An 11,953-nucleotide genomic window follows, 5' to 3' on the forward strand; every position below is an offset into this window, starting at 1 on the left:
CCGGCGGGCGAAAACGACGACGGAGATCAAAGGGCGGTTCAAGTCCGTCGCCTCGCGGGCCCGAAAGTCTCACAGCAGTCGTTCGCTCTCCGTCGAAAACAGAGCGAGAGTCATGCGCGTGGAACTTCTCTGTCACGTAGCCTGCTCTCGCCGGTAACTCGGAGTCGAGAGTCCGAGTCCCGCAGCCGGACAGAGCCCCGGAGCGCGCTGAGAGTCGCAAGAGAATCAGCAGGACTCGCAAGATAGGGATCGAAGTCGCATCGACAAAAGAAAGGAGGAAACATCAGAAAAACCCACCTGCTTGAATATTTGGCGAGACCGACTAGAAACTCTGTCGGGATACGGACAGTCACTCGAGCTGACGTGCAGCCTATGCTAGCTATACCCGATCGGAAGTACCGAATGAAAACACTGAGTTTCCGGCTATCGCTCGTCGGCAGCGCAGTCAGCCGAACTACTAAACGATGTCTGTGTGTGTGTTTTGCCGCTTGAAAGCTGTGGGAGATGCTGCCACTACCGCTGTCGCTGCTGCACACACTAGACTGACTGCTCTTTCTTCGAAGCCGCCACGGGAGGCCACACCACCATCAAGACCTGCTTCCATGTCCGCTGATTAGGAGGGCCAGTAGCTCGGCTTTCCGAGATTTAATTTCGGCGCGATTGCCGTCGAACTGCTGGTCTCTCGGTCCCGGCCCGACTCCGGGCGGCTGCGGTGCGCCTGCAGGATCGAGCTAAAAAGCTGTACTGCATGCGATGGCTTTTTGGTCCTTTCTCGTCTGAGACAGTCGTCGAGAATATCATGCAGAGTTGTAGTTGATAGTCAGGTTTCAGTCGGGTTCATATTCTTGATTTCGGAAATTATCTTAAGGTGCCGCGTGCGGCTCGACGCTCTCTGTACGCAGGCGAAAGGCAGTCCTTATAGACTCTTGAGCTGCGCGATGAGAGTGGTCATCGTTACAGTAGGTGGGTCTGCGAGGAAATCGTTTTGTTGAACCGGGCATCGCGAAGGAAATTCTTAATCCGAAGGGAGCGGAGCATTTAATTTTTTATCATTCCTGGAGGAATGTTTTTCTCAGTCACATGTCATGAGAGAGAGGCAGAGAGGTTTCCTTCGTTTTGCCCCCCGCTGGTCATTCAGGGAGGAAAATCTTCCGGGGAAACTCTTCCTCTCCATCGAATTCAAGAGCTATATTTGACCATAGCATTCTGATTCCTTAGAGAAGAGTATTGTATCGCCTCGCGGACTCGTGGCTAGCTTTACTTTCTGGCGTGGCGTTTCCGGTACTCGACTGATCCTAATTCCAACGATAGAGGCTATTTTGGGGCTTGAAATTCTGAACAGAACTCGTCCACACAAATGACACGAATAACCGACACGCGCCTGGTGGAGATGCTCGCAGACTGAGGTTCCGAAGATCCCGAGCCTCCTCACATGCCTGAAGAATAATATTTCATTAATGTCATATAGGCAACCGACGGAGGGCAGCCTACGTTTCGTTGGCATAACGGAGCAGCGTCTAAAATAAGTGGGTGTATGATGTGCTCCTGTACCGACACACAGACGAAAAAAATCGAGGAAGGTTCCTTGGAGTCTTGCTCAGGCATGCAGATCAGATGGTCTCCTAGGCTTCGCATACGCAAAGCATTGTTTAGGGACGCTTCAAGGACCTCATAGGAAGAACTCGACGAATGTAGCCGTGGACCTAAAGTGTGAAGCGACCGTGTCACGGTTTACCGTGATGATGAGTGTAGGTCCCGAAGAACCGAGGTCATTCGGGGACCGGGGAAATACACGACCAAGCTTCGGAAAAGAAGCTTTCTGCAGACCAGGATAATTCTCAGCGACTGAAATCGGTTCTTTCCACCGAGCCCGCTCCCGATTCGGTAAATCCGTTGAGCTCTCTCGAGAATTTCCATGTGATCTCAGGAAATCACGAGATCGGGCGATCAGCCTCTTCGAGGGAAAGTTCACCGCGAGTTAACCGTCCCCTTCGACTGAAACAAGCTCCGCGTCGGACGTTGAATATCTCAGCGAAGCTTTCAATCGGTTCCTTCCCCCGAAGACAGAGAGTACAGTGAGAACGACATGAAGGCCCATTCGAAATTCCGCTGGATCACTGCGCGTTCGCTTATCTAGAGTCTAGAGTATTTTGATCGGGATAGACGCGCCCGAGACCTCAAATTGCTCGGAGCGAAAAGTTTTCCCCACAATTCAACGCAGGCGATTCGATTCCGGCCGAGAGACGGAAAAATGTAGTTGTAAGATGATGCTCAGAATTCAAGCCACGAGAGGACATATCAAATAGCACTCTAGGTTCCGTTGAACGAACCGCTCTCTTGTTTCCGGTCCCTCCCTCCTAGCAATCGGCTCCAACAAGAGCTTCCTCACATCGGGATTCTTAGCTTTGCTTATGAACTGAATTACCGACTGAAAACTCAGTAAGATGGACCTGAGGGCCTACAGCCCTCCCAGCGGATCGTATCGTCCGGAGCCTTTCCAATGTGGCATCTGCTATAATTTTCTCACGGCCGATATCGACGTCCTGACCGCCCACATTGAAGAACATCTCAAGTAGGTTTCGTTCCTTGGCATGATTTCGACATCGCAATCAATCTCGTCGTACTCCGACTTCGTTGCTCTACGAAGACATGAATATATCCGATCGCTTCTCGAAATAGGCAATTGGCTTCGTTCGTCCAGATGGCCCACTATCAAAGATGCCGCGCGTGGCAAGGGACGCCGCAGTGCTCGGAGACTGTGAAGCTCCCGTCTTTCGACAGGTGAGGGGGGTGAGAATTATCGCCTTATAGCATGAACGCGTCGCCTGAATGACATTCTTTATGTATCCGATGCAGGCACGCCAATCTACCGGCGACTCCCCTCAGTAGCACCGAGCCATGCCAGTCTCACGAGCTGGGAACTTTCGTGAATTCTCAGTTTTCTGATGTGAAACTCGAAGCTTCCGAATCTGTGGAATGCAGTGGAACCTCCCTCTCCGAGACCAGCAGCTGGATTACATGCGTGGACGAGATGCTATCGGCCGCGAACCACGGAGCCAGTTCCTGATGTCTCGGTGCAAACCCTCTGCCAGAGGATTTTCTGCGCGAGACTCATCGACCCCAGCATTTCATTGAAATCAAATTCATGGCTTCATCGCGGAAACCTCGAGAACTTGGGATGTAGCGCCGGTAGAAACGTCAGATTGTCTCCCTTCCGATTCGAGCTCTCGTAGTACAGAGACACGTAATGTCAGGAAGATGCGAAGGGAGCACCACCATTAAAGGATCCATCTCGAGTTTCGAGTTAATCATGCGACAGCTTACGCTTTTGATTTCAAGTGAAACCGGAAGGCGGATTTCCCTCGCTTGTCGAGAGCGACTATAAAATAAAGATGAGCGTCAGATCTCGCCGACGCAAGGTTGAGGATCGTTTTCTCTACTCCCTCGAACGTCGCTCCCTTCAAGGTGGAGGTTTCCGGAGCTCGAAAGCAATGGTAGCCTGCTCCCCGATAACCTCCTTCCCGACTGGTACAAAGGCTTTCCTGAGCAAAGCGGAGATGAAGCTTGCGGCCGGAAGCGCCAGTGGTCCTGATTCTTTTTCCTATCTCATCGCCCCACCCCACTATCTCACTCAGGCATGTTAGCGCCGCCTTCGATGGCCGAACGCAGTCGATCCCGCTAATCTCGCGCGCTCCCTTCTCTACGGCATCGATGACCCCCATCCACGATGATCACATCGAGGATTTCAAATTTTGGCGCCAAAGGAAGCTGTCTCCACTGTGATGGAGATATCGACCATTCTGTGTCTTCCTCTTCCGTCGTTTTTGTTCTGTCACTTGTAGAACCGTAATGCTGCAATGCTGAGTACCGGTATGTCGTCAGCAATCTCAGCGGTCCTGTCGGCCACCAGATCTTTGCATGGGCACCACGTCACATGCTTCTGATGCTCGTCGCTGTCACGGACGAGCGTCAGCTGCTTTGTTGTCATAGTGAGATCTGATCGAGTAATTCCGGGAGGGGAACTCGATTCACCGCGATCAGGCTTCGTGTTCCACAGCTCTGAGAACAGTGATCGATGCGGAAGCCCAGAGGCAGCTTATTGCACTCCTTAATGCAATGAACGCAGTCAGTGAATTCCTGTGCTATCGTCAGCGGCTCTTCCGCCCCGCGATGGGAGATTGTTCGAAAGTGCTTTAATGACAACTCGTCTCAAGAGATAATCTGTGATTCTTCTACTTATTCCAAATAATGGCATACATCGATATCGGCGAATGGACCCCGGAGCACGTCGCCAAGTGGTCGCGAGGCGTAGAAAATTGGGTTACTCCATATATGCATCTCTTCCTGGAGCACAAGATCAATGGGCACCGTCTGTTGTCGCTGAGCTGGGAGGACCTGACGAATATCGGTATCACCAAGCTCGGTCACCAAGAAACCATTCTCGAAGCTGTGGACAATCTGCATAATCTGCAGTATAACCTCACGACCGAAAACCTCCAATCGCTAGCTTTCCGGATGGGTTGTCATGCCCGCAGTCTCCACAACGCCATCCAGCTCCAAATTCTTCGCGTTCCCCAGCCCAAGAACATCAACACCGAAATCCTGGCGGCGTCCTGCGAATTGATCTCATCGGTGAAGCAATTCATCTCGTGGATCGATAGGCCCCCGTTCAAGGGCCAAGAACAATATCAGAAAACTCGAAAAACCGTTTTGCGACTGGCTCTCGAGCTCGCTTCGACAGCGCAACGAGACCATTTCGCCGATAACCCGTTGGGATTGATTAAGCAGAAATGTCTCTGTTTGGCAGAAATCAGCGATTTCGTCGTTCAGGAGTACGCCGATTCGCTGATCACGCAACCTGCGTCTATCGAAGTCGTTTCGGCTCGGAAACCCCGGCAAGAAGACGACTGGGGCATGCAAATCACCACAAAGTTCGGCGGCGTCCACATCGTCCGCAGCGTCAGACTCAAAAGTCCGGTCCAGCTCTGCGCGAAAGTGGAAGAAGGCGACGAAATAGTTCAGATCAACTTGCAAACGATACTCGGTTGGTCCGTGGAACACGTATTGGGCATCCTGCAGAACCATATAACCGACGTCACCTTGACACTGAAGAAACGGCCACGTCACTCAAATCTATTCGGTCAGATGCTGTTCTTGCAACCTTATAAAATTCCGCTCAATCCAGTCTCGAAAGAGAAACAACAGCTCACCAACACCGAAGACGGGGGCCTCCCAGCCGTCGTCGAACCCGAACCGACGAGCCCTCGAATTCTGCGGGAAATCGAGGCGGATGACGACGCGTTTCTACCCGAACCTTCGATCAGCGGCGAGAGCGACAGCGGTCAGAACTTGGTTCTGCAACTGCGTTCACAGGTCAAACCGAAACGACCTATACTGCAGCGTCGCGCGACTGTCACGTGTGCCTCTCCCACAGTCTCGAAGCCACCGGTCAGCTTCGAGGACCTCGTCGACAACGCCGAAATCAGTCGATTGGGTCTCGCGAAGCCCGCAAAGACCATGGGGAGTAAGGATCACGTGACCCGTAGCATTTCTCACGATCCTTCGTGCCGTCCTAAGGAACAGCATCAACAACAACCACCACCACCACCAGCTCAACACAGTCAATCCCCGCAGCAGCAGCAGCCGCCGCCGTCTCCGCCGCAGCCCCAAGCTCACCATCATCATCATCAACACCACCATCACCACCATCTTCACCACCATCATCACTTCGTACCTATCGAGCCTCAAGAATCATCGAAGCGGCTTCAACTTCCGATGAATGCGACGTCCGAGTCTGCTCCGGCTTCTGCGAAAGAGCCCAAAAGCGAAGAAGAGCATCGAGATGCCAATCCACCTCCTTCGCCGAATTTTCCATCTCCTGTGAAAAAAAGTGTTACCCGCTGAACAAAGTCAAGCCTGATCCATGATCGGAATCGTTCCGCCGACCAGGCACTCAACTAGTCAGAAGAATGTGATGCTTTGTGTGAAAGTATCTGATTGGAAGCAGGCTTTCCACGGAATTCCCGAGCTCTGCCAGCTTCCGGAAATTTCGCTCGCCCGCAAGCCTGTCTGCGGAGGACTTATCTCGGAACGTCCATGCAGATCCTCGTCAAGGGAAAACTCTAGCGATGATTCTTAACTTATCCTCTGGTTCAAGCATCCGACCATGAAATGAATGAATCATTCCCAAACGGTGCGAATCTCATATAGAGCTGCGTCTTTGATTAGGTAAAAATCGAATCTCCCCCTCCCCCACCCCATTTTCATGACGCTCCAGGCTTGTGAACGAAAACATTGTAGGACCCTATCCCAACGCTCCTCCGAAGTCGCGACATTCGCCTTCTTCGAGGGCACGTTCACGGCAAGCATCCCCAGCGAATATCGCGTGATGTAATGTATCTATGATAGAACAGTTTCTCAAAATCACCACTTTAGGGGGTGCGCGAGAACTCTTCGACGAGTCCCAGTCGTTTGAGAATCCCGTGTCTGTTGAAGAGAGCATTTGAGCTCTATGCTTTACTCGCAGATCGAATGGCTGGCTGTCCTCCGAATCATCCCATCAAGTCCGAACTCGGGACTCGGAGTCTGACTCGGCTCCCTTCCGGCGAGTCCGCGTCCGTCAACAGCGCATCCATGCTGGAAGAGCTGCATGATTCTAATGGTGTAAATTCATGATACGAATCATTTAATCATAGTCGGCTTCGCTCCCCCTCCTACTGGGTGATCGCTCTGACGACGACTCGATTTTCGGTGTCGCCCGGGATGGAGGGAATAATAGTTCTCGTTTCTGCCTTTCACGGAAACGGTCGTGAACGAGGATCTCATCCTCAAGGAGGAACCGCGGTAGGACACCCAGAGAAGCGACCGTAGGAAACAAGCCCTCTCCCGCCTGCCCTGTCGGGATAGGACGCGGGGGGGAACCGCGTAGTCATTTTCTGCTCTCATCCCCCTCAACTCCAAAATGAGAGAAATGCATGCTCCACCCAAACCGCTGAGATAGATGAAATCAGAGCCCAGCATCTCGTGTAAGGCAATGGGATTTGCTTTTTCATCTGTCAATGGCGTATCGTACACTGTGTTCCAGACGGGTATCTGAGGAAGGCGGTACTCGTCGATGAACTTCTGCGATGATTCATTCAGCCATCGCGATCTGCCATCGGGCGAGTGCACTCTTGCTATACACAGTCTCGGTTGACGGATTAAAGTACATATCTAGGACACTTTTTGGGGTGGACGGAGCATGAGGGTGGAGATCGACTCACTCCCGATTGAAGTCCTCGATGAAGTCTTCCGACACATGCGCGGAGTCGACAGCATCTTCCGAGCAGTGATGATATCCTCGGTCGGCTTCGTTCAGCTTTTGCCAACCGCGGTAGTAATAGAAGGGGAACAAATTACACGGGGAGAGGGAGAAGGCGCTCCCATTGAGAACTGACGCACTACTATCCGGGGAAAGCATATCCCTCGGGAGCTCCAGTAATCCTTTCTCCTCAAATATTCGATGGAGCGCGCTATTTCCACTCACCGGCAAAGCTGACACTTTCAAGCGGGGCATACTGCGTCTGGCAACCCACACGAATAGCCCTCGAGCCATACTAATAAGACAAATACACCGCAAAGTTCCAAAAAATGAGACCCTCGTCATCGATCTGATTCGTCTCTCCTTGAATGCCAACTCAGTTCTTCTTCGTATGACAGTTTGACATGAGACATCACTGTATTGATGATTTCGCGTCAGATTCCCCTGAATCCTCGCTGGAACTCTCATTTCTCTGCATGTACTCGGCTCAATCCATTAGAATGGAATACTCGATCTCAGCAGTTCCGGAAGAATCTGACGGAGGGCAGGGACTTCGAGTCGGGATTCCTTGGCCCGGAGTCGTACAACGCAACGACATTGCGTTTTGAGCCCTTACTCTGTGCGCGGAACTACCTTCTCGCTCACCTGACCATCCGCGCGAAATCGGTGCGCCCCGATCGATCGCGATGATTTCAGGCGTAGTATCTCCCGGAATAGGCATACCTCGATCGCCCACTCACAGCTAACAGCCTGAGCGACGCGTGATCTATCAAGTTCCGAGGGAGCTCCTCTCAGCTCTGCAGCGTCAGCCGCGTGCGCTCCAACCGAGACATTCGATGGGACTGATTTCCGAATCACCTCCGGACTCAAGCTTCCGGAAGCTTTTGACGTATGAGCTGAGCTGGGCAGGAGACCGGCGCCAGGATTGGAAACAAGCAGATTGGGGTCGCTCGTGCCGTATTATACGATAGGATTTCAAAGGTCCCTAGAATCGGAAAGAACCGCCTAAATAGTCCGACTCTCAGCGCGATGGGTTTTGGTGCTACTTGTGCCACAGGAGATCGCCAGAATTTGTACAAGGATCCTTGTAGCTAGAAGCTACGGCGGCTGCGGATGTGGGAGCTGGTCCGTCACGAGAATCATAAACGTAGAACTACGCTCTAGTCCTTAGTGGGAGGGTGTAGCTCGAGGCAAAACGATCAAAAACATGCTCTTCGAAATGCTGAGGAACAGAGCGATATCATATCCCCGAGGAATATATGACATCTAAGGATTCGGGACTCGGGTTGAGGCTCCGGGTGATTGCTTCGACGAGGTCGATCGGGTGACGCAGAATGATTGAGAAAGAAGTCCGAAACCGACATAAGTTCCAGCTGCACGAAGTCGGGAACTATGCCTCCAGATTCCGGACACCGGAACTCGCGGCAATGAATATCGGGCCCGCGCAATCGAGGCACAAACGGGCGGGGGTTTCCCCGCAAGGATCGCATCTTTGAAGCAAGGATCAGAAAACAGCGCTGAGCATATGCGATGATCCCTCAAGGGTCACGGAGAATTGCAATAGATATCAAAGCAGGTGAATGATACTGCCATACCGGAGACACGGAATTGGTGCCGATGGGGTAAACGTATTCGGCCCTAAAACTTGGAAGCTCCATAATTCGCAAGCTCTCTAGCCCCCCACATGAAGGTACATAAAGGTACTAGAAGATACCTCGAGATACTTGAGATACTCGAATATACATGAAGATACCTAACATACATAAATAGACATAAATATGCATAAACATACATAAATATACTTAATATACATGAATATGCATAAATATGCATAAATATGCAGAAGTATACATAAATATTCATGAATATACATAAGTATGCATAAATATGCATAAATATGCATAAATATACATGAGGACACACAAAGATAAGCGAATACACTCAAATATGCATTCAGAATTATGATGAGCATAAAGATTATGAAAGATACATGAAGGATAGAAGACCCATACTCATGCACCGAGACGACAATTCTGTATTTTTCACGAGAACCTGGAACATTGTTCCGGTGAGCCGCCGGTTATCCCGTTCGGAGAAAACCGCACCGGAAGGAGTCTCGAAGCCTCGACAACGGATCATCCCCTTTGTGGATGATCTTCAGTGCGATTTCGAGTTGTTTTCCTGTCAGCTCCAGAAGGAGAGAAACGCAGGCCAAGGCTAGGCCGCTCAGATAGATGAGAACAGAGCCGAGCATATCGTGTAGAGCGATCGGATCCGCTTTTTCTTCTGTCAGAGGCGTTTCGTACACTCTGTACCAAATAGGTATCTGAGGGAAACGGTACTCGTCGACGTACTTCTGCGGTGATTCGACGAGCCATCGCGATCTGTAATTTGAAGTGCACCACTGCGTGACCTTCAAGCGGCTCTGATGAGAGCTCATTAATCCTGCACTTTTCCCTGGCGATAAGGGGGAAGGGGGACTTACTTCCGGTTGAACTCCTTGATGAAGTCATTAGAAACCGAGACTCGACTGAAGTACCATGTCACATGCACTGCGATAACGACATCCTTCGAGCAGTGATAGTATCCCCGGTCGGCTTCCTTCAAGGCTTGCCAGCCGCGGTAGTAATAGAAGCGGAACATTTCACAAGGAGCGAATGCGAACGCGCTCCCGTTCAAAACCGCCCCTGTACTCTCCGAAGAGAGCATGTCGCTCGGTCGATTCAATAATCCTTTCTCCTCGAATATTCTATTGAGCGCCCGGTAGTCGCTGCTGACCTCTGCCTGGAGCTGTGAAGGTACCCGCGAGCGTGAGCACACGATTCCTTGGAGCGAACGCGCAGCACATCATAGCCACTCGTCTCCGAGAGGAACCTACGGAGTACATTGGAATGCTGGCATACCTCTATAAGGTCAGTCAAGTACGTGTTTTTCACAATGATCGGTCTCAAATCTCTCTCCTTGACCAGATCCCTGAGGTGGAGTATCCGTTTTGTTGGCGGCTTGTTCATCATGGAAGCTTTGATGAACGATGAGAACAGGATACTCACGAACAGACACACCAAAATGAATGCGATAACAATTAGGCGGCTCGTAGCGCTCCGATTGTGGTACTGGCCACCTGCAAAATCAGACCAGATTCCGAAGAAGATCGTGGGTTGTTGAGCGATAATTTTTCAGCTCATGATGAGACTGTCAATACTTGAATCGAATACGGCGATTTACTTTGACTCAATATTGTCTGGTAACCAGATATTACGAGGACGCCGAAGTCTAGAGGAATCGGCTTATGCGACGATTCATCCGTCGTCCGCTGCTGGAGCCACACAGTGACAACCACGGAAACGGCAATCATCCATGGCGAGACGAATAGGCAGATGTACATTCCAGTGTCCAGCAGTCTCAACACTGCGCTTGAGTCGACCGCGTAGGGAGTGTGCATGCCTGCGAAATCGATGAACTGCCTCCAGGAATCCGAGCGCGGGGTTTCCTCATCATAAATCTTATCGAAGACTCAACGACACCTGTTATGATGTTGAATGCCCGGAAGTCGAGCGGGCTCCCAGGTTCGAAGTGCTGGGCATATGTTTCGAGCAAGGAATGCGGTCCGAGAGCGACCTCAGTCTCCTATGAGGAAAACATGCGCTTGACCTCGGAGAAATCCGAGCTAGATATTTTTCATCACGGGGAGGTACGTAGGAAATCTTACATTCTGCAGCACTGCAGCAAACATCCCCGAGCATTTCGTTTGATTGCACGAACCCCAAGAATGGTCCGAAGGGAGACTCGCCTTATAAGTTGTGTTCATCATTCTGCACACCTTGAATCAAGATTCCATCAGAAAAGGGCTGATTCTCCGAGCTAATTCTTCGAAACTGAAGCAACGAGTCTGCCTGTATGATGGAGAACGAGACTATACACGAGGCGAATGCTCGTCAGGCGGTTAGAGATATCGCTAATAAGGAAACCCATCGGATAGCACTCACAGCGTCGAACTTGCCACCGAAAGTCCCTCCCAATGAGCCATCCTCCGATAGAGTGACCAAGAACATGAACTGTCGAAGAATCATCTATTTGTTGGGAATTCTGTTAAGAAGTTCGAAGTAACCCTGGGTTCAGTAGAAATTTCAGGCAGACGAGGACCGAGTCTCACTCGGGATGAGATCAACTACATAATCTCCACTCACCGGCACAGCCGATACCCTCAAGTGAAGCATACTGCATCCGGGCAGACGCACGAATTGCCATCAAAGGATACAGGTAAAAACTGTTACACCGCGGAGTCTCGAAGAATAGTGCCCGCTCATCGATCTCGTTTGTCTCTTCTTGAGCACGTACTCCATGTGTCATCGTTTCGACAAATTGACATGAGCCATCATAAAATCGATGATCTCTCCGATGGTCTCGCTCCCGGTTCCTGCAAGTTCTCTCTTAGCTTCGAACTTTTTCTCGAATGTCCGGCTCGAGTTTCGAATCATTAAAATCGCGAGCCGGAAGAACGGTGATGAAGGTAAGCGCCACAGTTCTCACTACGTAGAAGATCTCAAGACACCCGCTCCCAAAGGCGCCTTTCCCGCGGAATCCGTCGAGCCACGTCCCGATTGGGCCCTGCCAATCCTACCTGTGTAGCTCCAAGCGACGGCCTTCAGATCG

The 11,953-nt window shown here is 51.2% G+C and overlaps 2 protein-coding genes across 2 annotated transcripts; one reads left to right on the forward strand and one right to left on the reverse strand.

Annotated features, from left to right (window-relative positions):
* The first annotated feature begins 4,248 nt into the window (after positions 1-4,248).
* Positions 4,249-6,158, forward strand: LOC100908742 (connector enhancer of kinase suppressor of ras 3). Its single transcript, XM_003746279.2, has one exon. It carries the CDS (start codon positions 4,249-4,251, stop codon positions 5,902-5,904), a length of 1,656 nt encoding a protein of 551 aa, XP_003746327.1. The 3' UTR covers positions 5,905-6,158.
* Positions 6,159-9,380: 3,222 nt separating this feature from the next.
* On the reverse strand, positions 9,381-11,517 carry LOC108864614 (uncharacterized). Its single transcript, XM_018640628.1, has 8 exons — positions 11,488-11,517; positions 11,287-11,355; positions 11,010-11,120; positions 10,825-10,927; positions 10,526-10,744; positions 10,204-10,421; positions 9,786-10,090; positions 9,381-9,684 (listed from the first exon to the last, which is right to left on the reverse strand). Exons 1-8 carry the CDS (start codon positions 11,515-11,517, stop codon positions 9,381-9,383), a joined length of 1,359 nt encoding a protein of 452 aa, XP_018496144.1.
* Between the last annotated feature and the right edge of the window lie 436 nt (positions 11,518-11,953).

Source organism: Galendromus occidentalis, unplaced genomic scaffold (genome assembly GCF_000255335.2).
Source record: "Galendromus occidentalis unplaced genomic scaffold, Mocc_1.1 scf7180000077494, whole genome shotgun sequence".
NCBI lineage: Eukaryota > Metazoa > Arthropoda > Arachnida > Mesostigmata > Phytoseiidae > Galendromus > Galendromus occidentalis.

Coding starts and splice junctions, on each gene's coding strand:
- LOC100908742 (XM_003746279.2), top strand. CDS start 4,249: ATGGCATACATCGATATCGGCGAATGGACCCCGGAGCACGTCGCCAAG.
- LOC108864614 (XM_018640628.1), bottom strand. CDS start 11,517: ATGCTTCACTTGAGGGTATCGGCTGTGCCG. Junction 11,356..11,487: donor TGAGGGTATCGGCTGTGCCG/GTGAGTGGAGAT, acceptor ATTCTTCGACAG/TTCATGTTCTTGGTCACTCT. Junction 11,121..11,286: donor TCGGTGGCAAGTTCGACGCT/GTGAGTGCTATC, acceptor TCTTGATTCAAG/GTGTGCAGAATGATGAACAC.